The sequence below is a fragment of the Neodiprion fabricii genome, chromosome 3, assembly GCF_021155785.1.
Source record: "Neodiprion fabricii isolate iyNeoFabr1 chromosome 3, iyNeoFabr1.1, whole genome shotgun sequence".
In the NCBI taxonomy this organism is placed as follows: domain Eukaryota; kingdom Metazoa; phylum Arthropoda; class Insecta; order Hymenoptera; family Diprionidae; genus Neodiprion; species Neodiprion fabricii.
The window spans coordinates 40780505-40805990 of NC_060241.1; the positions used below are offsets into that span (position 1 = coordinate 40780505).

At 39.2% G+C, this 25486-nt stretch overlaps 1 protein-coding gene and 2 long non-coding RNA genes across 5 annotated transcripts in view; 2 read left to right on the forward strand and 1 right to left on the reverse strand.

The window, feature by feature from the left end:
* The window catches only part of LOC124179243, a 37377-nt gene extending 14542 nt beyond the window's left edge, over positions 1–22835 (forward strand). The window contains exons 5-9 of the mRNA XM_046563468.1: positions 12384–12595; positions 15620–15711; positions 19085–19277; positions 19594–19892; positions 20051–22835. Coding sequence (XP_046419424.1) covers positions 12384–12595; positions 15620–15711; positions 19085–19277; positions 19594–19874 — 778 coding nt within the window. The 3' untranslated portion in view covers positions 19875–19892; positions 20051–22835. The remainder of the gene's footprint in view (positions 1–12383; positions 12596–15619; positions 15712–19084; positions 19278–19593; positions 19893–20050) is intronic.
* LOC124179246 lies at positions 2427–5341 on the reverse strand. 3 transcript variants are annotated; one of them, XR_006869993.1, is made up of 3 exons: positions 4942–4956; positions 4213–4839; positions 2427–3118 (listed from the first exon to the last, which is right to left on the reverse strand). It is a non-coding gene; the product is annotated as an uncharacterized LOC124179246 (long non-coding RNA). The 3 variants fall into 3 exon arrangements; XR_006869994.1 differs by having other exon boundaries at positions 4213–4853; XR_006869992.1 differs by having other exon boundaries at positions 4213–5341.
* On the forward strand, positions 3118–4340 carry LOC124179247. The gene is made up of 2 exons (XR_006869995.1): positions 3118–3397; positions 3482–4340. It is a non-coding gene; the product is annotated as an uncharacterized LOC124179247 (long non-coding RNA).
* Positions 22836–25486: the final 2651 nt, after the last annotated feature.

The following is a 25486-nucleotide window of genomic DNA, read 5'->3' on the forward strand; positions in this document are numbered from 1 at the left end:
CTCGAGGCGCAGACGTTTGTCGACTGATACTCGTTGTCGGAATATAATAATACGCCAGTCGATATTCACTCACAAGAAAGCGTGGGTTTGGCAAAGCAGCCATGCCACGCGCGGATAGAAAAAAATAACAAACAATTAATAGAGTGAAACTTTCTAAAATACTGCGATAATTAGCCCTCATCCACTATGGAAATTACTGGAAATTACAACGTTGTAATTTGATTCATCGACATTGAATGCATCTAATCAGGAGTCGGGATCAAGTGAACAGCTGATTTACACCGTTGGTTTCTTGAAATATTCTGGAAATAAACCTTTTTCTCATGTTTAATTCAGAAAAGTTAAAACAAATCTGACAGCAATTTAAATACAATCGTTGCACGGTATCATGAAATTTGACAGACTCTGAACATCTGGTGTAAACTGACAACTAAGCGGTAAAACTACAGATTTTGGTCTCCAACTATCTATATACTGTGCCAGTTACTCGGTGGTTACATCGTCGGAAGTTCGATGAATATATTAAACTCGTTTTGCAGCAGAATGTTCCGATATTGAGTAATGTAGAAAACTACCTCGAAGGCACATCCATTCATATATCGGCTCTACTTTCGGCACGCATCTAGAGGACGAATCCCTCGAGAAAATCGAGGTCCTGTCGCACCCCTCCTCTCTCTCCGTATCACCCTTCAAGCCTGTCTGGCCCGAGCGCCGAAACCTGGGATTCTACGCAAAAAGCTCCTACCTACTTACTCGGCGTCGCGAGTGTCTCTGAAAAAGACATAAAGTTCAAACAGGTGGTGAGTGGGTGGTCCACCGGGCATCGCAAAGCTTCGGCCCTCTTCGCTGGCTGGTATTCTGTATGTAAATTAGTTAATTACCAGATGAAATGCAGCATTGTGCTCCGGTCATACGTGCCTTCTCGATCTCCGCTGGTTGGAATGCTAAATTTTTCATCCATATCCACTAGCAACGTACTAAATTTTAACAAACAACAGGTTTCACTCAGGGCTTATGGGCAAATCCGGATGCTTTATTGTATAACGTTTCATCAAGCGTCTCGTGCACCCGTGAAAATGGAATAACGAAATTTTCCTGTGGTATACGTTTTTTCGAAAACCAATCGCAGAATGGGTGAAAAATTCGCTCATTTTTAAGAACCCCCAAGCTCTTGACATTATTTAAGGAACAGCTGCAGTATCGCAACGAAACGTGCCTTCATAGCTTGGATAGTCTGTCATGTGTATCATTGCTCACCGTATATTCTCATCTCACAATCTGTTACCGAAATTAGTTCCAAAATATTTTATGGCCATGTTTTTCTTCTTGCAGAATCATAATTCTATTAACGTTGAGTACTCTGTAGTAGACATTTTTGGGCAATTTGTAACACGCAAACTTTGTCAAGAAACTATTTTTCTCAAGAAAAATGTATCAAACAGAGTGAGTGTATAGGGAATTGCTCGGTTCGGTAATTCTTTGCTTGATTGTCTAATCGATTTCCATCCAATTGAAGAAGTCACTATCTCAGACCTTCGCCTAAAGCCCTGAGCCTCGACCTTATCAAGTGCTTTTCCAATAGAATCCTGTTGCCAACAACTCTCCCCACCCCGCACTTCTAATATACGACAGGCTTTTCGCGTGTTAGATTTCAACAAGATCGCCAACGTTAGGGAGAGAATGGAGTTATCTTCATCAGAAACTATTTTCCTCAGTTACTTTTTTTCACGCTAAGAAGAATTAGTCGTAAATATCGAAGAGAACTGTTTAGAATTATGAACGCTTGTATTCATCGAGCGTATTCGAACTTTTTCAAGTCACGAAGGCTTGACTAATCGTAAGTCGGATGAGTCCCCTCGTACGAAAACCAACAGATGCAGAATGAAAAACAAATTTAAGCCGTAACGATATGTCGTATCGATTATTCATAGTAACGTGACATATTCTCTCGCATCACGTCAGCATAGCATTAACAGTTTTAATCATATTGTTCCTTGACAGTTTGAAAATTGGTGTTCATCACTTGCCAAGACACTGACTTAAAGATTACATGTGTAGTTTTCACGTATGAAATTATCTGCATTTTGTCGTAGCAGTAAGAATATATTCGGTATGTTTTGGGTAGCCCAGAGTCCCACAGTAATCAACTGAAGCCTCCGACAGTTCAGCTGTCCCAGTCTTCCTACAGTGACCGTTATGTATTGTCCCGAAATAAACAGTCACAAACGTAGTGCACGTTTCTCGCCCTAGTTACCTGTGAGTTATTGTGTCAGTCTCGAAATCCTATACCCTCAGAAGTCTGTCGTCAAAGACTATAGACTCAGCTGTAATCACATGTCGTCCTGTTCTATTGTACTCAGCAAATGTGTCAGAGCGTAGAGTGAATTTTTGATAGTACATTAATTCTGCAGGGAACCCACGCAGGATACTTGAAGGAGATTTATTAAATCAATCACAATAACAAATTATGTAATACAATTGAACCTCAGGGTGAATAATACCTTGACATAGTAGTCAGAGACCACAGATTTTCCCGGTAATAGAAAGTTTTTTTTCTTTCGTTGCGCATCAAGAGAAGAGTACTGTCACAGGGAGGAGGATTGGAAACGGAAGTGTAAAAAAAAAAAAAAAATTGGAGGGAGGAAGGAAGAAAGGAAGGAAGGAAGGAAGGAAGCTGGCTTCGGCTCGGCTTACAATGATCGGCCAGGCTTCTATAGCCGAGCACATATTGTCAGCTCAGCCAAAAGTGAAATGACTCGGAATCCCAATACTTTTGGAAGGTCAGAGCCTGGCACGTAGCTCTGCGGGCTGTTATTTCGGGACTCAAGCGTTGACCAGCATCGTAGTGTAATAGCGAGTAGATGGCGACGGCGCGGCTACATCCTCGACGCGGCGATCACGACTTAAGACTCTTCAATCTCGATTGACTCCTCGACTTCCACGGATCTCTGAGACCTCACGTTCGACGAGGTCACCGATTTCACCGTTGACGAGGACTGGACCACCGATGATGATTGAATGCTCTGCACTGACTTCGAGGTCTTCACCGACTGGGACTGTACCGTTGCGGTTGACACTTTCGATGATTGCTGGACAAGGCTGGATGCGTTGTCGTCGACTGGTATATAGAATAGAATAGAATAGAGTACGATAATAGTTATAGACAGACATAGACAAGTAGATAGAAGGATATTTATTCGATCGCGGACATATGTAAAATAAAGAAAGAGGACCGTGAACCGAAACAACGGGATTAAGATTATACTAGCACTGGTCAAATTATAGCGCCATGGTTAAGCCAGATTCGCACGTAGAGAGACAGGGAGAGAAAAGGAGTGTATACGAATTACGGGGATCCGCAAGGGGTGTAAATATACTTCATCAACTAGTATTGCAGGTAGCCCCTAAGTCTTCATTTACTCAGGAGAAGCAAAGTGAGCCTTGGATTGACTTTAACCGACAATTACGTATGTATTTACAGGCGTCTACACGCGAGTCCTCTATCGATCACCAATCCCTCATGTCATAATATAACATGACACTTTGAGGCGCGCTATAGCAACACGGACAGCAACAATTATGACCAGCAAATGACGGTGATAACATCTTTCTCGACCCTTATGCGATGCTTTTATCAATTCACTGCTACTGTTGGCACAAAATCGCTTCCGCGGTAGTCGGGATTTCGATAACGGGTTCCTGATATCCGGTAGGTGAACAAAAACCGGATACACATAACAGGACATACTCCGTAAGAATCACTTTTATACAGTAATAAATTTATAGTGTTTAGCTGTGAGCGGCTAGATGATAGAAACTTGTTAAAAATACAATACAAGCGAAGAAACCCCGCGAGGCTTTAATAAATGATACCTAGCGACGTGCTCATCGCAAAAAAGAAACCGCTAAGAATCCACAAGCTTTTGTCCATCTCCACAGACAACCGAAAACTTCGCGTGATCTCATTAAACGGCTCCTAGGCACGCCATCGGAATTAAAAATGTTCAAAAAGTGAAGAAGCTGAATAAATCACAGCACAAGTAGATAGTAAAGACTCTATAAAGAGTTTATAGATCACTGATTAGCACTAAAACATTTTGAAACGAAGTATTACTCTCCAAAACGACATCACGAGAGTTATAAATCGTTTTCAGTAAATCTCGAATGATACTTAAATACAGTGTCATGATTTTTCTGTACCATGGTACTTACCTTTGGCGACTTCCATGATGATTTTTCTTTGCGTATCAAGCTGACTGGCTCTAATAAGTCGACGCGAATGATTTAGCGCGCACGGTTCTTCTCTCGGCAAGCTAATACGTGCGGATGAAAGTATAACTCGGACTGACTGGTCTACAGGGATGCTGTAAATGAGAATGCAGAGAACAATCAGACTCCGAGTTATTCTAAAACGGAGCTCCATGTGGGGTGGGGGGGGATACGAAGGAGAGGGGGAACTCCGTTTAGCTTGACCGTGCGCCAAGAGCAGATGGAATCTACCTACCTACCTATAATAGATTTCGAAATGACGCGGCTATCGTTGCTGGAAGCCTCTGACTGTACTCAATCGTAACTGATTGGTGAGTCAGAGTGTTTTCCTTGTATCGCTGTTACCAGTCCGATTACTGGTCCAATTGCATTGGATATTGCGTCAGGTGACCAGCAGATCAAAAGCTTTTAACATCTACGTTCAATTCAGCCGGTCAAATTGTTAGCCTCGGCTTTGCGATTACATATCAACGTCAACTGTGATTGCATTAGGTTTATCAGAAATCGCCTGTATACGATGTTTAATCAACATTGCTTAACTCTCTTACAATTAGGTCAGAATTCGTTAACCTAGAACATAAAATCTAGAAAAATAAATTATTTCACGTTTTCCCCAAGTCCAATGAAACCCCGTTCCTCGAAAATTTTCTACGCTATGGCCAAGTCACCTACAACCCCAAGTCTGCAGAGTGAGTGAAGGTTTCAGAGTCAGGTATATGAAACAGCTTAGGAAAAGTTATGAGATGGCGTAGCTGATGGTGTTAACTGGTTGAACCATTTTCTAAACGGTTCACCTCAGCTTTTTATATTTTACGATCGCCGGACTTGGCGAGTGTCCATAAACCGTCCAGACAGTGCAGAAAATCATGAGGTGAGAAAGACGCGATTCCGGCGAATGACGAGCCAAACGACTGGCAACAGACGACAACACCAACGTCCTGCTATACCTATAACTTACGCTCATAAATACTAGTACTCGAGGAATATGACGCTCACCTCTCCCAAGAAAGCTTCATTTTCTCTGGCTGATGATGCTCCGCGAATGGCATCTATACGTGCAATTGCGGAGTCTCAATAAGTTATATTGCATATTTGTTACTCGTAAGTAGAATCGCATGACGAAGCGAGCAGAAATAGCTGAAAATTCATGGGAGAAGAATGTGTGTTTTCTGTTAGTCATCTTGAAGCGTGGAGTAAAAGACAGTTCAAAATATCACCAATGTTTATTCAGATTTCAATTAAGCATAGCAAGGACCGACGTAACTTGACCTGGGTGAATTATATCATATGGAAAATGAAGCATTCAAAGTAAATGAACATATAATTAGCAATGTGAAGGAATTTTCAGGCGCCTTTAAAATCATTCTATTCAGTTTATTAGTTATCACTAACTCGCTATAGTCACATAGAAGCTATCATATGACTGTTTCTTCAAAGGAGAGACTCGGCATGATTTGCCCACTTCGTATGCTCCAATTTCAATCTCTTCATTGTCTGCTAAAATTACACTTCCCGTGCTTAAAAGCGTCGCAAGGACAAGCTTAGTAAATTCTAGTTGAGGTGAACTCGTAAATTAGTTAACTTGACTGTGAAATTCTGAGCATGTAATTAGAAACGTGGGAGAGAACTTGCAGCTCAGTGCCTATGCCATGCGGATGGCCGTGAACCAAAACCTTGCTACGGAATTAAGCTGCCACGTGAGTCACCTTTTGCACTTTGGAATACTTTTAAATGGATTGAGAGAATAGTAAATTACCGGCGATCGTTTTGCGAAAATGCAAGGTAATATAATCCCGGGTAGCATTGTCCTGGCGCTCAAGCGTAATTGAGACATTTTCTAATATATCCAACTGCCGGGGTCAAAGATCAATCAGATTAAAAATGAAGTATGTAATGTGTAAGCCTGCGACGGCGAAAAGTGAACCGGCTCTGGATGCTCAACCAAATTTCAACCTTGTCAGTATCACGAGATCATTACAGTTCTTTGGAATTCATGTCAAACAATCAATTAACCGTCCAAAATCTCCCTCGACAGTCAGGCATAGATATGTATACAGTATTATATTTAATTAGTAGAGAATTCTACGGTTACAGCAGACTGGCTTAAGCCTTGGGTCACGGGCTTGGTGCAGATCAGTTGTCCTAATGCTTGCGATCAGTCAGAGGTAGATTTACAACGGTGTCAGGATATTCAAGGCATACCTCAATTTTAATTAATTTATTACTACGCGTTAGGACTCCGCAGAAATAGCAGCACTTGTCGGAATTAATGAAATTGGAAAAAAAATTACCCACATATGATTCTCCGTCTTAATGGCCCAGGCATATAAATTTGCAGTTTAATTAGCACTATTATTTTTTTTTTCAGAGAGCTACAACTTTTTTTCGTTACAATTCCGCTTCGAATGTTGTGTTAAAGATTATTGAAAAAATTTTAAATTACTGGATAAGTACTAAAAACTGGTAACACCAAAAAAAGCGAATAACCATTACTACCTAATGGTACGATAACTTTATTTTTATCATGTAACGTCGGTATTCGCGGCTTGTATGTACGCCTTCGTAGAAACAGCGAATAATATTCAGTACTTGAAAGTTTTCGGCTGGTGCAGGTATGATGTCCTATCGTTGAAATATTCTAGAAGTGATCCCATTATTTCTTCAAAAAGTAATTGTCATTTCCTGTCATCTGAGGACCAAAAAAAAAATGATATTTCAAGCTGCAACCACTTTACACTTCGGCGCCAAAATGCATACTTTTTTTACATTCTCCTTTGTCACGTAGGCAAACAATTCGTAAGCTGATAAATAATCTACATGCTTTGTATCGTTGCATCTGAATCTAGTAAACGATCCATGAGTTTACCAATTTGTTGAAATAGCGGCGTTAGGATCTCTTCTCTTTCCTAAGTTTATAATTAAAGTGATCCGGGAGCGACCCGGTGAGTGCCTTTGGTATGTAACGTGAAAAATCTATATTTAGCAGAGAAATCTGCGGCTGCAAAGCTTCCTTTGCCTGGTGCGTAAAATATTGGTATCGCTAATATTCTCTGTAACGGATACGCATACACCGTATGTTGTGAAGTTGGAAGAAGTAAAAATACACAAAATTCTCAATATTGGGAGGTGTCGTAGAAACACGTGGCGAAAATTTAGAATTTATTCGGTGGCTTTGCAAAACATCTCATATTTTTCTCAATTCGAAGCAGCTCTGCTGTGCCACTTGGCCTCCACAGAGCTTTCAATAAATTATTCGACAGCTCTGGTAATTCTGCACGTCAACATTGAAGTAATGACAGAGCTCGAATATTGCTCCCTCGATAAAGATTTCAGGATTATTGTACGACCTACGCTCAAGTGTACCTCGGAAAAAGCAGGCCACCTGCTGCAATGTGAGAATGGATTCTAATTGTAAAACGATATCCCTCAGACGAGGGTAATTTTCGGTAAGGGTATACTCACTTCTAACATGCATACCCTGTCAGACACACCGTCATCTCATAGATACAACTGTAGATACGTACGTAAGCATGTTTGCGAAAACTGCGCAGATGCTTGCTTAAGAACCTCTTGTCAGGTCTATACCTAAGAGAAACTCTTGCTTTCACGGTCCCCGAGGTATTCGCTTTGTGTTATTCGAGATATATTTAAACTTGGATGGTATCCAGATACCGAGTCTCGTCAAACAATCGTGAATGTGTTCTCTCCGTGTTCCTAATCGCGCCTTGAATCAGACTTGCACCCTAATTTGCCCCCTACATGCACTTTCATATCGCTTCGAATCCATCAGTTGTGTGTATCAAGTCGCTCTCGAGTCGTCACTCGTCGACCAACAACGTTTACGGTATCCAGCCGGGGTAGGACTTAAGGTGGGCTTGGTGCGGTTGAAAAAAATTATGGTAAAAAAATTCTATGAACAATGCGTCTCTATCTATCGACCGAATTCTCGACTGTAAGTAGTACGTTTCGACTCTCCCAAGTATCACTTCGAAGGAGTTCATTCTATCGAGAGACGAGAGAATCGAAACTGCTTCTCATAAGAATATATTGTACGCCTATCTTTCCGAATCAAGCTCAACTAGCGATCCGTTATTTCGGTGCAGCATGTGGACGCCGTATTTGTTGTCCGTAAGAGGTAGCTGTTGTAGTTGGTGAAACTTGAAAAAGTTCATCATCAAAAAAAAAAAATGATATCGTGATCCTCACAGATGATTTGAGAGAGGGGAATTCCACTAGCTCGCCTAACGTCATGCCGCTGATCCCTTTGAAGCTTTAAAACTTTAAACCTTTAAATCTTTGAGCTTTTAAACCCCTAAGCTATCGCACCTGCGAATCCTGCAGTTTACCTGCTAGAATCTATTTTACCGGGGGCCAGCAGCTCCGCGTCAAATATTCAAACACTTTCTCCCCATATTGTTCACATCACCTTCCATCCCTTCTGCGCGATAGAGGAAAAATATTTTCACGGAACAATGAAATAACGATCGGACGATAAAATGACTCGATCATCTTTACAGCAAAGTTGATCGATTATCCAATTATTATATCTATAAATTCATAGGATTAGGTAGATAAAAAAAGAGAAAGAGAGGAATTAAAATAGCTGAGGTTTGAATTACGCGGTGTTTGATCACTGAAATTTTCCTAGATTCAAGAACAATTTCGTGGTGAGTGATTTTAAAAGATACCATACCATAAGCTAATCTTATCTCTTATAGTATCGGCAAGTTATCGTCAATTTCAGCAATATACGAACAAGTAACCGCACATCCATGCAATTCTCATGACGAGATGGGTAAAGTGATCTCGATAGTTTGCTTCCCCGTTTGCTTCGAACATCAAAGTTTACCGTTATCGACAGAAACCGTATAGTTTCGCGCACATAGACTTGATTTTGTCCGCTTTGAACTTGGAAGTTAGAGACCATTACCTCTACTACAGGCCATTAAGGAGCTTCGAATATATGGCCCTTTGTAAACTCTCCATTCAAGCCCATACATGTATTGAAAGGTTTTCGCTGTACCTTATTAGTTCAACTGGATAACAAACTCCAAGCAAATTCTACCCTTAAATTGAATCGTATTATTTATAGTTTGCCTTGATTTGAGATTTTACGTCGTTCACCGATACCTCCTCACTTATGTAACCTTTGTGCAAAGTCTGCATCCTTGTGACGCGTACAAATGAGGAGGTATTGGAGAAAAAAAAAGTACGACGAATTGTGAAATCTGCCGTTCGATTGCCTACCGTCGATGCCCCGGCTCCTAACCGGATACCATAATGATTGAGTGGTGAAAAGGTGATCTTCGAATGGAATCGAATTGACAAGGGACTGCAGGAGAGCCAGGAATCCAGGATCCGGCGTGGCTGTATATAAATAGCTCGAGATTGCGCGTCGAGCTTTTTCTTATTCACATTATTTCCGAACGCCTGTACAACATTTGGGACGTATACTGAATCATCGTGAAATTTTTATTTTAGTTCCGAGCACATAAAGAATAATGTCAAAGTAAATATATGTATATTCATTCCGAGGGTATTGCAAATCCGGTGCGTATGACAATAGTACGCATAACCATTACAGTGGAAAGATCCGTGCGACTGTTGAAACTAAAAGACAATGAATGCAACGATAAATTGTCAAGTCTAGGACAAAAGCGTCGTTTTTTGTCATTCTCCTTTATGTATTCAAGGCGGTCAGCTAGCCAAAAACTATGTAAAACGGTGCTCGTCCACCGCTTGATAAAGGATTCATGACGTTATTAAGAAAAGTGGAGATAATAGCACACAAAGACTGATTCATAAAGTGTTCAGTGACTCAGATATTATGAATGCGTTATGATAGCACCGGATCTAGGGGAGGGCGGGGGGGGCACTGGCCCCAGGCGGCAATTTCATGGGGCGGCAAAAAAGAAGAAAGCGAGTTAGCGGATCGCGAACACATTTGCCCAAGAGAATGATTTACCTGGTAATAGAATATAGGAAAAAATTTGCACATACTTACTTCACATGTATACCTGGAGGTTCTTTCATGAAATTGTTCGGCTTCCATCATTCATGAACGAATAGAGATGAGAAAACGGGTTCTCTTAGGATGAATGTGTTGTTTACATATCAACCCACAACATATATCACCAGAATTTTCGTGTAGGTTGATTTATTATTCAAACAAATCACATCGAAGAGAAATTTTTTGTTAGGATTCATGCTGCTTTTACCAACATATTTAAGAAAAAGATGGAAAATTCTGAACATACAATTAATATCTACCAGTTCATTTCTGAATCGTCATGCGGTAAATGTTCATTTCCGAATGAATCACTTATATCCGTTAAAGATATAATTTACAAATAAAGAATTACAGAAATTGATTTTCAGCGAGCACTCTGATTCTATTCATTCACAATATTACAAATCATTTTTCGACAGATATTCTTGCCATTTTTCACTTTTTTTTTCCATTTGAACGCTTACCACCTGAGTATTTACCGCGGCATCTACCGTGCATGGAATATCGCAGAATATTGAATCAACGATATCTCGTTCCATATACCATGTGGTAAAAATTAAATACCACATGAGGTTTTAAGTGTTTGCCGTTCGTAAAACAATCAATCAAGTTCTAATATTTTATCTTAGTTCTACTACAAGTCATCGACCTTTTTGTTTTCCCAAACGTATTATTACGTGACTTAGTTGCGCAATAAATAATTTGATTCGTTCTTCAACTCCGCACTGTCATTACTTTTCTGAAATACCTGAATCAATTTCCAGTTCTTAAAAAAGAAAATTGAGTTGACAAATTGATTAAGTTAGTGCTAGAGGGTTGCAGCCTTGGATCTTTCCCCCTTGAAAACATCTTACATCCGACGCTGCGTTATGATTAGAAACAAGGGGGACGAGAAAATTGAAGACACTTTTGACTCAAGACACAATTTCTAACATTATAAAGCACCGATATTGCAAAAGAAGCTGCGATCGAAAAATGCGCACATCTATGCGTATCAGAGTTAGGTTACTTAGGCATGTACAGAGCTCACGCGGCATGGATAAGTCGCTGCATATTTTCATTCTGAAAGTGAAATTGGAACCTAATTGGTTGGAAATCGAGAAGCAACGAGTGGCGCATTTAGTCATGCGTAAAATTTAACCCCCGATGGGGGCGGAAGCCGACGAAGGGCGGGTGGGTCGACGCGAAGGGAGGAAAAACGATATTTATATATCGAGGAATTGAACCTGCGAGCGGGTGAATCGAAGGGCGAAGCGGCGGATGAAAACGAATACCTCGTACGCACTGACATACCTCTGTACACTTGGCTGCAGTGATCCTCGACGAGTAATTTATTCGACGAGTCGGTTACGTTGGCAATGGAGAATCAGACCGCAGCGCCACCGCTGATCGGCTGCGAGGACGGTAACCCAGCTCGGTCTCTCCGATTTCATTTCTTTTGTAATATGTTACAGTAGACTAAGAACTACGCGACGCGTATTTTTTTATCTGCCAAACACCTTAAGGGGGTGAAACCATCCTCCAAAGTAAGGCATCTCAAAGGATGATTTGAAAGTTTCTTTTTTTCCCACTGAGAAAATTACATTTTTCATTTCTCGTTGTGAGAAAACTTTTACAGTTGGATTGGTTGAAAAATGTTATGTTCTCTTGGGTGAAACTGCAAAATCACCCCTTAGCAGGCGTTACTTTGGAGGCTGGTGCCACCCTGTTAAAGTGTTTAATGGCACGTAAAAAAAAATACGTGTCCTGGGTTACCATCCTTGTCAGAATCACTGCGGGAAAGTATACTTTCTCTTCTCGTACATGTTCAAGTGCGCAAAAGTGAATTGCGTTGCTGACGCGGCTGCTCTTGGCTGCTGTTTATCAGATCTGAATACCCCATCGACTATGCGATATTCCAACAATAACCAGCAAAACATACATGATACGTTATATAAGTATACGCCGGTGGTAATTTATTTTGAGGTGCGGTAAGAACTGTACACCATGCGTCAGAAAAGTCTTGTAATCTTTGATTTACTATCCACTTAATTGCATGGTCATAGGCTAGCGCAAGCATTGAACGATAAGGCAAATAATTTCTCTGATTCTGCCATCCCTTCAGAAACAGCAACGTGTCCGTTTCGGGGGAAAGATCGCCCTTCGACGGATCCTGCTGTAGCGCCCAAGGCGGAGCGGAGAGCACGGATAACAGCGACGTGGAGGAAGTGCCCAAATACCGCGTCGTACTTCTCGGTGATTCGGGGGTCGGGAAAACTGCCCTCGTCTCTCAGTTTATGACCAGCGAGTACATGAACACCTATGATGCCAGTCTGGGTACGTTGACTCTGAATTCAAGTAACATAAAAAAATAAAAAAATGAAATAAAATGTCGGTCAGATACTGGAGAAATAATTTTCTCGTGTGAGAGTTCAAAATTACACGAATAATCGACAGCGTCGTTTTCTGCATGATAACTGATCGTGAATATATTATTCGGTTGTGAGCAGTGTGGACCTCTGAATGCCGTTTACAAAATTCTAAATTTAAATACAATGTAAAAAAAACTAGGAATGATAAGACTCGTGAGTAATAACACTGGTCTGCAACCAAAATACTGCACAGGTTTTTTATGCTGTTTTTTTTTATAGATTTTAACTCACTGAGACGAGGAAAAATACTCGAAAAGTTCCATCGCGTCAGGTTTTATGTTAAATTTGTTTTTTGTAGTTTCATTTAGAGCGAAACTCTCGTTTAATTCGAAATCTGGTATTCTATTCTTGATTCTAAAAAACCTATACAAAATTGATTTCTTACTTCTATTTAATATCGATTAGAGCGAGACTCGAGTATAAATACGAACAGGGAAGCAGAAAATGGAAAGCGCAAGCTCGTTCGGAGGTGTATCACGGAGTAGAAGAAAAGGTTTCATAGGCGAAAAGAATGAACACAAAATATTGAATACATTTGATGAAGAGATTGTTCGTTTAATTTTATAAGAAATATTGTTTAGTTCGTTGTAATAAAATAGTGGTTTTTTCATTACTGTTATACTTTTTTTATCCAAACCCTTTGTATTTTTTCAAGAATACTCTACGTGATGGAGGAAAATGAAAGTCATTTTATGATTCAGTACACTCGAAAACATAATATTTACCAAAAACATCCCATGCAACTGAAAAAAATATTTTTTTTGCAAACCTGTGTATTATTTTGACCGTTCTTTGGACACGCGTATTGTGCCCGACCGCTCAATAATCTCGGCAACGTAGGTATCATACCACTATAAGCGGTTGATAAATTGCATCAACAGTCTGAGGTGAATCACACTCGTGAATTACTGCAAGTTCTCTGACGTGGGACCAACTCTCCACGTATACCTATACAAGCACGTGTATACTCGTACAAGCATTATACATTCAATTTTCATTGCTTCGCGCATTCCGGCCGCGTGTTAAAATGCCTACTTGGAATACACTTGTAGCCTGTACGTACCTGTCTACTTAGTACCTTGATATATACGATAGACATCAGTTATTGTAGGCAAGTATTCGACCTAACATAAGCCCGACGTTTCTGATTGCTGCGATTTATCTAGTTGCTCTATTAATTAAACAGCGGGGGCTTTGAGGTAGCAATGGTGCCAGGATTTAAGAGGCCGCAGTATAGTGCTGTCGGTGTCCCTGATTATACACGAAGAAGACCAATTTGCTACAGCCTTTGTGCATTACTCGCTTCTGTTATGTCGAAGGAGCGAGACTCGAGTCGCAGGCCGTGAAACAAACATTTGCGAATGAAGCATTAAAGATGCAGGGCTAAATCTTGCAAAGTGATTACAACGCATTACGCATCGGTGGGCACGAATTAAAGACAAAAGCGTCGATACGCCCGCTTATATTTCTTAAGAACCACCAAGCTGAACTCCCGCTGACCTTTTCAAAGTTTAACACCAAACCCCCATTATCGCATGCTGCGAAATTCTAACTATATCACCATTAAGGGGACGTTCTAGTCCAGAGGGCCGAAAATGTGCGTAATTTCATGATTTTTTTTTTGAGAGTACGTACGTATTTTTTTTAAAAAACTTTTGTGGCATTTATTTGTCTATATTTTAAAAAGTTTACAAAATTTTTTCGAGTAAAAATAATACAAAATGGCAGCTCCAGCCCTCACTGACGACGGTCGTGCGCGGCGGTGGACAGTGTGCGCGGGGCACTCTACAGCCCTGCCAAGTGATCCGAAACGAAAAAACCAAAAAAAGTCTTAAAGTAGATGAAATTTGGGGGGCCTTATGAATTTCCGATTTTCAAAAAACCCTTTTTAGAAAAAATGGGGACCCTTTGAAAAAAAAAACACCTTTTTTGCCTCTTTTTATTTGTTTTAACGTTGAAAAAAACAATACTAAACATTTTTTTTTGACAAAAAACGCTTCCTGAAGGCCCCCTAAATTGAATAAGCTTTAATTTGAGCCGCCAAACGTCGAAATCGGTGTAGTCGTTGAAGCGGAATCGCGCCCCGCGCGCAAAAAAAAGGTGTTTCGAGAAAAACGCGTTTAAAGTTTGACGAAGAAAGAATCGTATATAATGTTTTTTTTTTTTACACTTAAATCTAATCAGCTATTCCCGCACCATACAGGACTCCTTTCTCATCTTCAAAAAGCATGTTTTGCTGAACTTTGGTGCTGGTTTTGTCAATTCTGGCCTTTTTCGCCAACACTGATAAATTCGCCTCCGCGTAATAAATAAATAAATTCGCGTTTCTACCTGTTTTTCGGTCGACGCGCTCTCTCGTCTATACGCTATAACTCGTAAAATCAATTAGATAGGGAAATATCCTTTTGCCTACACATTTTTAAGACCTTAAGGATGAAAATAAAGCAACACAAAAAAATAAGTTTTTTTGGTCGATTTTGACTGGAACCTCCCCTTAAGGAATTATTTCCCGGATCTCTGTCAATGCTGGGAAGAGTTGATCTGCGGTGGTCGTTGGTGTTTCATTCGTTCGTTTCATTTAGTACTTATACGTATAAGTTCATTTTATAGAATCGATAACTATAATTACTTTATCTGTCCATTCCAATAAAACTTACCATTCAAAAATTGTCACCAGAATATTTCAGACTTTTTTGAAGAAAAAAATATCATCCACGACGATTCTCTGAAATTTCTTGTTTCCGTAAAACGAGTCCCAGACGACAGACGGATAGCTCAGGGATACTAACTATAAATCAGAAGGTTAATAAAGCGCGATACATAATCGCGGAGGAGAAGAACCCGTCAACGGTGACAATATATCTTCCGTTCTGGGTAAATTTACGGTGTGACGCCCATCGTGGTGATACGATTCATGAATTGCTTTCAGATGACGAATTTGGGGAGAAGACGGTCTCCATTCTACTCGACGAAGAGGAATCCGAAATGATATTCATCGATCATCCGAACGTGGAGATGAGCGTGAGTTATCTAGATACGGCATGAATAGTCGCGAATCCCATTCGAATGGGCTATGTCGTTACATGTATGGATGTACAAGGCCTTACGCCGATATGGAGGTGTACACCTACAATACACACCCATATGCCTATGTATATAAGGCCTATTATGGAATACGTTAGAGTACGTGCCTACCTAGCACAGCGTCGGATTTATTAACCTTCGGATTACAATTCGACCGAAAATTCATTCCAGACCTGATCCATGCACAAAATAGCGTTTCTGATTTAGGAGCAGAGGATAAGGTGTTCGTTAACGGAACCAACGTGGGATAACATTCAAGTATTGATGAAATGCAGTCTTAGCCTCGCTTTATGTTAGTTGTTCCACGGTAGGGATTAGATCGGTCAACGCGAATTTTGCGTCTAGGTTCTAGATGTCAAATTTTGCTTTCTTTTACGTAATTTATAAACGAAGAAATAGTTCAACTAGATAAAGTTTGTTTTTCGTAGAAACCAGAAGGATATTTCGGATTTAAAGAAAAATTACCTACTTTCTCAACCATTTGTTGTAAATAACAATTGAATAAACTTCACTTTTGCATTTAAATCACTTTCATTAAAAAATAATAATTAATAACATTCTAAGAATGTAGAAGAATTGACAAACAAAGTTTAAAAATGAACTTTTAAACTTCTATTTTCGCATGAACGTTCTCGTATCAAACCTGAACCTAATCTCCCTGCCTGATAACGTTAATAACGGTAAAGTCCATCACACCTTGGTGAAAACATTTTCCTTTCTTTTCCACATAGGCACCAATATTAGCTATCAATCAAAAACTTCAAGACTTATTTATCAACGTAAATAAGACAAAAATAAACTACATTAAAAAAAATAAAATAAATAAATAATAAATTACAAGTAATAAATAAAGGTTTTGGGTATTATTTGACGTATAAAATCGAAATTTATCCACGACAATAGAAATGCAAAGAAAAAAAAAAATCGGCTGACCTGTGTTATTTGGCTCTGTACTACCGGATAATGCGCATTTCTTGGTAAAAGAGGTGCGTAGATTTATAATTCTGTAGCTCCGCAGCAAAGGCCGTTACAATCATAACTTATTACACTTTGTACCGAAAGTTTTACCTTACTTCAGAAAAATTCTCTTACATGCGGTAAATCGTTGATCATTATCTGCTTTTCATGAGGGATTAATTACCTTCGTTAGTGGGGCCACAATTAAGCCCACATTTGCAGGATATCTCATTTCTTGTTCTCTTGAGAGTTGAACGGGATTCGGGCATTGACCAAAGTACGCATAGGTATAATGAAAATTGAAGCGAACGTGCGTCCTAGTAATTTCTTACAGTCCGAGCACGCAACGCCCACGCTTTTGGATACAAATAGAGTTTTGAGGTTGAAAGTATGTCTTATAAATTAGGCTGGCAGGCCGCGGAGTACAACAATATATATCCGTACGCAAAGGTGCGCAGAGCCCGCAATAAACCAGCGAGAATGTGGAATAGGACAATCTTACGTACATTACAGCTATGAAATATGCAGGGATGCTTATGTGCGGAAAAAGGTTCCTCAAAGTGAGCAAAAAATCCTTTTCGTCCCACCTAAGCTTCAAACCTAATTCACACACAAAATCCAGACGCCAGCACATTACACTTGATGTCGCTTTTCTTTCTCCGCGTGTAATATAGTGAGATATTACATATATTTGAATATTAAATTGAACGCCAGCCTGGGATATGTAATTGAGTCGAAATCTGGAAAAATAGAAAGAAATGTACGAGAAAAAGAAGAAACGGTAAAAGACAAAGAAAAAAATATCTCGTCATCACCTGCACCGTTTCAGGAGAGTAGGCATCAAAAAAATTCGAAATTTTTCATTTCTTTTTTTTTTCCTAGTCTGATATTACAATCTCTTCTGAACATGTTGGCGTAAGGAAAACTGAAGAATTCGCAAAATTGATTTCCCGGGGACTAGGAAGGCTTTGACGGTTCAAAATGGGGTAAACATTCAATTGACGTTTATGAACAATTGAAAAAACTTGTCTAATTTTTCTTATTTTGAAGTCATTTGTCACATTTTTTATAGTGAATATCAATGGTATTTGTAAAAAAAACTCACGCGTTTTTCTCAAAACAACGTTTCTCATTAATTTTCCACGACAACTCCAGAACGCAGTGAGATGTCGCCGTGTTCTTTTTTTTTGAAATACAGCTAATAACTTTCTCTACAAACTGAATCAACGTCTGCGTAAAGAAAAACAATTCAGTATTGTTGTTATTACAGCAAATGTCATTCACTTTTCGATGCTTCTCAAATTTTGATCGCCTTTTTTTTAATTTCTATTTTTTCAAAAAAATTTGGTACAGTCTGTTGAGAAACATCCCACGAAGAGAATGGCGCTTAAAAATTGCCGTAAACTGTAACCGTTCACTCGGAATCGCGGCAATAAGGGAGCAGAGCACGAGACGCGTGGTCTTATTTATCCGCCCGTATCTCCCTTAAATATTCAAATTCTTCAAACTTTGACCACTGAATTTTATAGCCAAAACTCCAATAAAAATGTCGCAAAAAACTAAATATACGTATGTTGTTTCTGTTCTTCGCAAGTGCCATTTGAATTTTATCCAATGTTAGGCCTATTTTCGCCACCTGTTCTCCTTAAATCCTCTACAGGAATTTACGGACAAGGGGACGTAGTAGGCTAGCTATTCACCAGGAATCGTGGGTGTTAGAGAGTAGAGCGATTCTTTTGTACCTCGATTCATCGCGTAGCATTAATCGATCACTCGATGAGAGCGTTGACTTGTAATGTTACCACACTCGCCGGAATTTCGTTCAACTCAATTCACACCTTCGATATTCCATGGAAGAGAGATAGGAAAACTTACATTGATACGTTATTCACGCTCGTGACTTGATGCAATTATACTTACTTATTAAATTATTTATAAAGTCGACTTACCGAATATCCAGAAATTTCAGAATTACACAATTCGACTCAATGTGCAGATAATCAGTGTCCCTTTCGTGAAAAAATGTTTTCATGACAAAGTTTGCAGAAATTTCTCGTCTAATCTTTACTGAAAATATCTCAGTTTCCCTAATATTTATATCTGGTTTCTGCGTCTGGTTCTCCGATCAGACCATTCAATTTTTCGTCCGAGAGCCCGAAAGATACGAGAATAGGCAAGTTGATAGAATAATGTATGTAACGAAATTCAAACGTCAGTTTCAAATATTGAGTTTCGTTTGCACGTGCGTTGTAATGTAAGATGGATTTTGCGAAGAGACGGGCTGAATTTAGAGCGATGGAATATTAAAGGCGCACGTGAACGGTATTGAAATATCAATATTTTCAATTTTCAGGTGGAAAACTCTTTATCGACGTACGAGCCACACGCCTGCATAGTTATTTACTCGATAGTATCACGTGCTAGTTTCGAAGTGGCCGAAGAGATCCTTAACTATCTATGGCGAGAGCATTTCACCCAGGAACGCGCTGTCATCGTTGTTGGAAACAAGGCTGACCTGGCCCGAAGCCGGACAATCACAGCCAACGGTGAGTTGCTTATTCAGTACTAGTCGTGCCTCCACCCGTCCTTGCCGACTGATTTATAGGTGAGTAATCTGAGATTTTTGTCAATAGCGTGATAAATCGGCGTAACTTTTATACACTGGAAAGCAGTTGATTTATTCGTAGCCAACTTAACAACCGCCTTCACTCGACTCTGTAGTATTGACAATTTTTTTTTTTTTTGTTTCTTTTTTTTTGCGTTTTTAATAACGACGAACGTTGTCCGTGCGTTGCTCGCGTTCTTGTACGCTGCAGCGGTTGCCTGTATAATCCGGATCGAATTCCGATGCGTTTTTCACAGAGGGTAAGCAGCTTGCTACTTCGAGGGAGTGTAAATTCATAGAAACGTCGAGTGGCATTCAGCACAACGTCGACGAGCTCCTCGTCGGGGTCCTTAAGCAGATCCGACTGCGGGAGTCCCGGGACAAGAAACTGCGTCGTCAGGGCAGCAAGGGAAAAATGCTGGTTAAGCTGCACGCGAGCAAAACAGCCCTCAGCCTGAATCTTGCCCGTGAAATATTAAGCAAGATGTGTATTAATGACACGAAGAGCAAGAGCTGCGAGAACCTCCACGTCTTGTGAAGTATCGCCTAGCTCAACGTAAGCCCAATTAAGTACACCTACCGATTCGTTGAAATCGTTCAAGTTTGAACAGCCGTTAAAAGGTAGGATTTAACATTGTTTCCTAATTTTCGACTTCGGTTATCGCGATGATTGAAAACTCTTTTATTTACCTTGGAGAATTGTTGTCGTTGCAGAAAGTGTCCACCATGCGTACGACGGAGATTTAAGAATTCCTAAACAAGTAAATAGTTTGTGCAAAAGCTTTGGATGGATCGGAAAACGGGCAGCTAAATATTCTTCTTCAAAGCTTTTTGCGATTTGTAATTTGGTCGCACCTACCAAGTCACCACGTTGTTAACCGTATTTCCAAACAATTTCAGTCGAATCGTGCGCAGCGAATATCTCCAAAAAACAAACACAGGATTCATATTGATATTTTGGTAAATCAAATTAAAAAGCACTTTTCGACTACCCAAACATATATTTTACCCGGATGCCATTGTACGCTTCCTTCCGAAGAAACGTCGACTATCGAAAACATTCAGGTCCAAAGACTGTAGTTCTTTTTCATTACACGTGAAATTTTGGCATGTACATACATGAGCCATACATTTCGTATATCCTCATCCCAGGTTCTTCCCTCTCACTCTCTCGCCCCATCCATGATTTTCCCAATGTTTTATATCCGAACTTTTTGCGGTGGTTTCAATATCACCGAAGCTGTACCACGCAGCTCTCATGCCTACAAATACACCCTCACGAGACGGTAAGTAGGTATTACGTACTCTGAGCAGTGAGGGGAACTTTTCCCCGCGACAATGCTTGATGCAATAAAATGTAATAAATCGTAACTTCCACACAACTGTAGCGGCGAGTGACGCAAGTGTGTGTACGCACGCTGTATATACGTATAAGCCCCACCCCCCCCCCCCCCGCCGCCTTCCCTCTCCCCCTACCCCTACCAAGTCTTCTTTAATTTGAAGTAAGTATATTGTATCCGTCTTATACCCTTGTACATTAAAGTGATATCCACTCCATCGCACATTCGCTGATTGCTATTTAATTAATTCTTGCTCGTTACTCGACGCCGTTCCACCCCCACTCTTGCCAGGCATCTTTTCGACACTTACACTTGTACCTGCAGACAATCTTCAAATTCTCGTCAATTCAACGCGGCTGAACCGAGGTTCAGGGACTAAAGGCCCTGTTCGAGATTACGTGTAATTTCACTGACTGTAAGCAAAAATTAGTCCGTGATACGACTTGTGTGATATAACGATCAGTAACGGGAATAATTGTCATTATACCGGTATCAAATTTACGACATGCAAATCTTTTGTCTAAGCTCTTGTACTGTCTTACAACGCAGCTTTGCGTATCGTCATTTAGTTTTTCTATTTGCTTAATAATCTGTCTATTTTTAATTAGGAACTAACAAACTTTCCTCGATTTAAACATCACAATACTGCCTTCTCTCGAAATATAAAAATTAAGTCTCGTGACCTCTTGCGTTGGACGTTGGATGACAAGATATATTTAATCGTTTACGGTCAATCCTCTAAGTGTATAAATATTTATTCATAATATTCATCAACATTACGCAGGTATTTGTAGTGCATCATCCTAAGACAAACGAGTCCGGGTATCATACCTTGCGTCAAGAGTTCATTACAATCATTACGGTTTATTAATCACAACTATTTTATATACCAATAATTAATGATATTTCATTTAAGGAACCAACGATGAAATCGCATGACGAAATCGTAGATTGTATGCGTATTGAAACGAACGGCTATTTGCCACCTAATCGTAAGTCTGTCTCAATGTCCGACGTTTCGTTTATCGACCACTGTCATCGGTTACTCGTTTCTGATATATCGATGCCCATGCCATGTACCGACGAAACATACCTCATACATATATAATACCTATATCCATGCATACCTACGTGGCTGGTGTAATACTCCGTCGAGTTTATAATGAGTTTCTTGAATCATCAACGGTATTGAAAAATAAGTCTCGCTGCGTGTATAGATACAATAATTCGTGTAAAGTAGACGTCTAATAACGCACCGCACACCTTATACACTTGTAACCTATTACTCAAATAATGTGTAAGGTACGCCTTTAAGATTGAATATTAAATGCAATCGTAAATGTAACGGGTGAGATTAAGTTTTAGTAAGTGGTTCGCTTCATTCCCTGGTGAAAATTGTTTTTCTTGAAACCAATTACTTTTCAGAACTTTTTATTACACAACTTCGGTAAATTTTCTGCCTGAAAATATCTTATAAATCCGGTATTTTATTCTGTGTGTATTTCTGAACGAAAAGAATCTCGTTTCAAAACATTTCCGCAACGTTTCGTGCGATTTTCTTTCCAAACGTCAAATTGCTTTTTTCTCTTCAAACCGTTGAATTTTTCCATTACCTGCAAAATCCTCGTTTATCATAACTTGATTACAATTCGCCAATAAGTTTCTAATCCACCAATAATACTATACGTCAATGTTTTAAATGGTAATACTGGCGAAACTACAGAACAACATTTCACTGGGGGTTTTTATCTATGCAAGGAAAGAAAGCTGCTTACCTCCCTTACAGGCTGCGGCGTTAAGCCAATGTAGGGATTTGATTAGGTAGGAATGTACGTAGTAACGATTGAAACTGTGTAGAAAATTCCGAAAATTGAATCGATCTACAATGCTCGTACAATGATCTCGTCTGTCAGCTCTTTGTTATTTTCCAAAGCGCAAAGCCGAAGAGCAACGTCCGTTACGCGGTTTGTCATTTAATTATTTCACCTTATGAAAACGAGACGACAAAACGTTGACGATTCCATGTGGGCAGGGACAAATCGTAAGGCATTCTATCTACCTTTCGCTGCGTAGGTAATAACACGGGCGTATGCAGGTTTATTTTCATCACTCTGTTAAACGGTTTAATACTGTTACCTGTGATTTCGTTTAATTGCATTCATATTGTAGTAAGCGCGTTCACGCGTGTATCTAATAACAGATAAAGTTGGCGCAAAACATACTTACCCATATTCATGTACCTATAATTTACATATTACAACTATACGTCATCGCTTTGCCAATCCAGGATTTTTTTTCGTAATTATTATACATGTAATTATTAGCAGCTTATACACCTAATTCAGACCCTCTACACCCCAAATTTTACATACCAATACGTACATCATGTATATTATTTATCATGCATTATTATACATTGTCATGTATATATTAATTACATTGTGTTTACAGCTTCTGTTTCTTTTTTAGAAAGTAAGGTCTATCGATCAGATTTTTCGTACGTTATACCCGAATTTCCAAGCGTAATGTTAGTTTAATATTGATTTTGTATAATGGACATAAATCAAATACAAAACTTGATCATTGTTGTTAAAACAATGCCTACAAGTAGACACGGCCTAAATTATAATACGTGCCATATACATATACGCATAGAATGATTTATAAATCATGATCCAAGCAGCAATTATACTAATGCGAATTATTATACACAGTATTAACGTTTGCAATACGTTAATAAGTACTTGAATAAAGGTTAAGCAGGCCTCTGAAAATACTTTCAACGTAGTTTTATGTTGCATTCAGGTCCTGAACCACATGAGTGTAATATTGTCTGCATAGTCAATCTAGCTATAGACTATAGATTAAACACGATTTGAAGTCGATTTGAATCAGCCCGAACGAAACGTATGCAACATATTTCGAGCTAGACCGCATGGCCAATCGACAGTTCTATAATTTGTAATCTTCAGCGTAAGCTCATCTATATCAGAATCTGCAGGTATATTACACATTCCTGCGGAATGTTCACATAAAATTCAGGTTTTCTCTACTCATGCGCAATATTATAATTCTATATCCCCCCCCCCTCCTCCGCCACTTGCAGATTCGTAACTCTCGAAAATTTTCTAATTATGAATACAAGGAAGTATTATGAAATTTGACGGCGTAATGTGATACATAACTATGAAAAAAAAAAAAAATGGAATCTGGGATACAAAGTAGAATGGCCGAAATATCGACTTTTCAAAGAACCGAAAGTTATATAATTCCTAGCATAGTCGAATACATACATGTATGCAGAACGTAAGACGTAAGAAATAGTTATACATGTACAATATATGTATATGTTGGAGAAGGGTATTTAAATGGTACCTAAGTGTACGTATAAATCCAAATATTATTATTATTATTATCATAGTCTGTGCAAGGTGCTCTACGTCTTCACTGCCTGTATATAGATATATCTCAAATATTCATTCTCCTCTCCCTCAAATAATACAGTTCGATATTAAATGTGTAATGCAGGATAATATGGTTATCCAGATGCCCATCTATATTACACTGCGCGTGTAATGATCTCGCCTCTAGTAAATTTACATTATATCAAGTATCCAACGTCATTCATCATATCTATTACGCTAAAAGTTTAATCTATTTTTATACACGCGTGACAAGTTTTACTTATTTACTACACCTGCAAGCATGGTAATTGTTGTAAGCACAAATTTTCTCCCAAACTAAGGTAAAAAGTGCGACGGGTCTGTTATTGTTAATTAAGTTGAGTACCCACTACAAGAAATTGATGTATATGTATATATATATATATATATATATATATATATATATATATATGCATATCATATTACACCTATATGTATATACGTAAACTATTGAACATTCGCAATTGAAACTTCAGGTTTCCCGAGATTCTTAATTAAGCCATAATCGTAGGAAGTTTTCGGGCAGACAATGTGAGGTTTTTTTTATATATATAAGGTGATTTCCTTCAAGATGCATGTATGTTTATTATAAAAATTCCAATCTCAACTTACATTCCAACAATATTCCGTTCAAAATCTTGCGTACTACCTGTCAAGCATGCGTATTTTAGAGTTCTATGTTCAAAAATGTACCTAACTGATGTGGTTCTGATTGTGAGTCGACTGATTGTAATTCGGCACCATCTGATTATGAGACGCCTCACATCCATTATACAGGGATAAATATTGACTGCGATGTAACACTGTATATTACACCTAATTCAGAAAATTCACACATCTGTCGTTCGATCAAACTTTCCTCAATCCTTCAATACGGCGGCTAGAGAATTATTTAGAATCTCATACAATAATGTATAGGTATATCATCTTATATTGAACAGCACCTGCATATCTACAATTGACAATCAAAATAATTTCTTAATTGAAGTCTATACACACTATGCAAAGAATACGTATAAAAGAAGTCTGTAACAAACTCTAGTTGTTAACGTCAAAATAAAAGCGATATTCTGTGTCATGTAATATACACACTGTGCGATTCCCTACTTCAATAGCGATTACTATCGGGTCATGTGCCCTATATTCGCCCTTTGCATTCATCTCCCTAAAGTATACATTTAAACTTTTAAACAGCTAGATAAAGTTGCAAAGATTTTCGGAAATTTCTTTCATACCTCATGGCGCTGGTAGAGAATTACAGAAAACTGTTGCACCCCCAGACTCTTCAACTTGAAGGCGCCACTCAGGCTGAATTTTCACGGGCAGCAAATAGTCGAGGCGCGCTAGATATTCACCTCAGACTACGC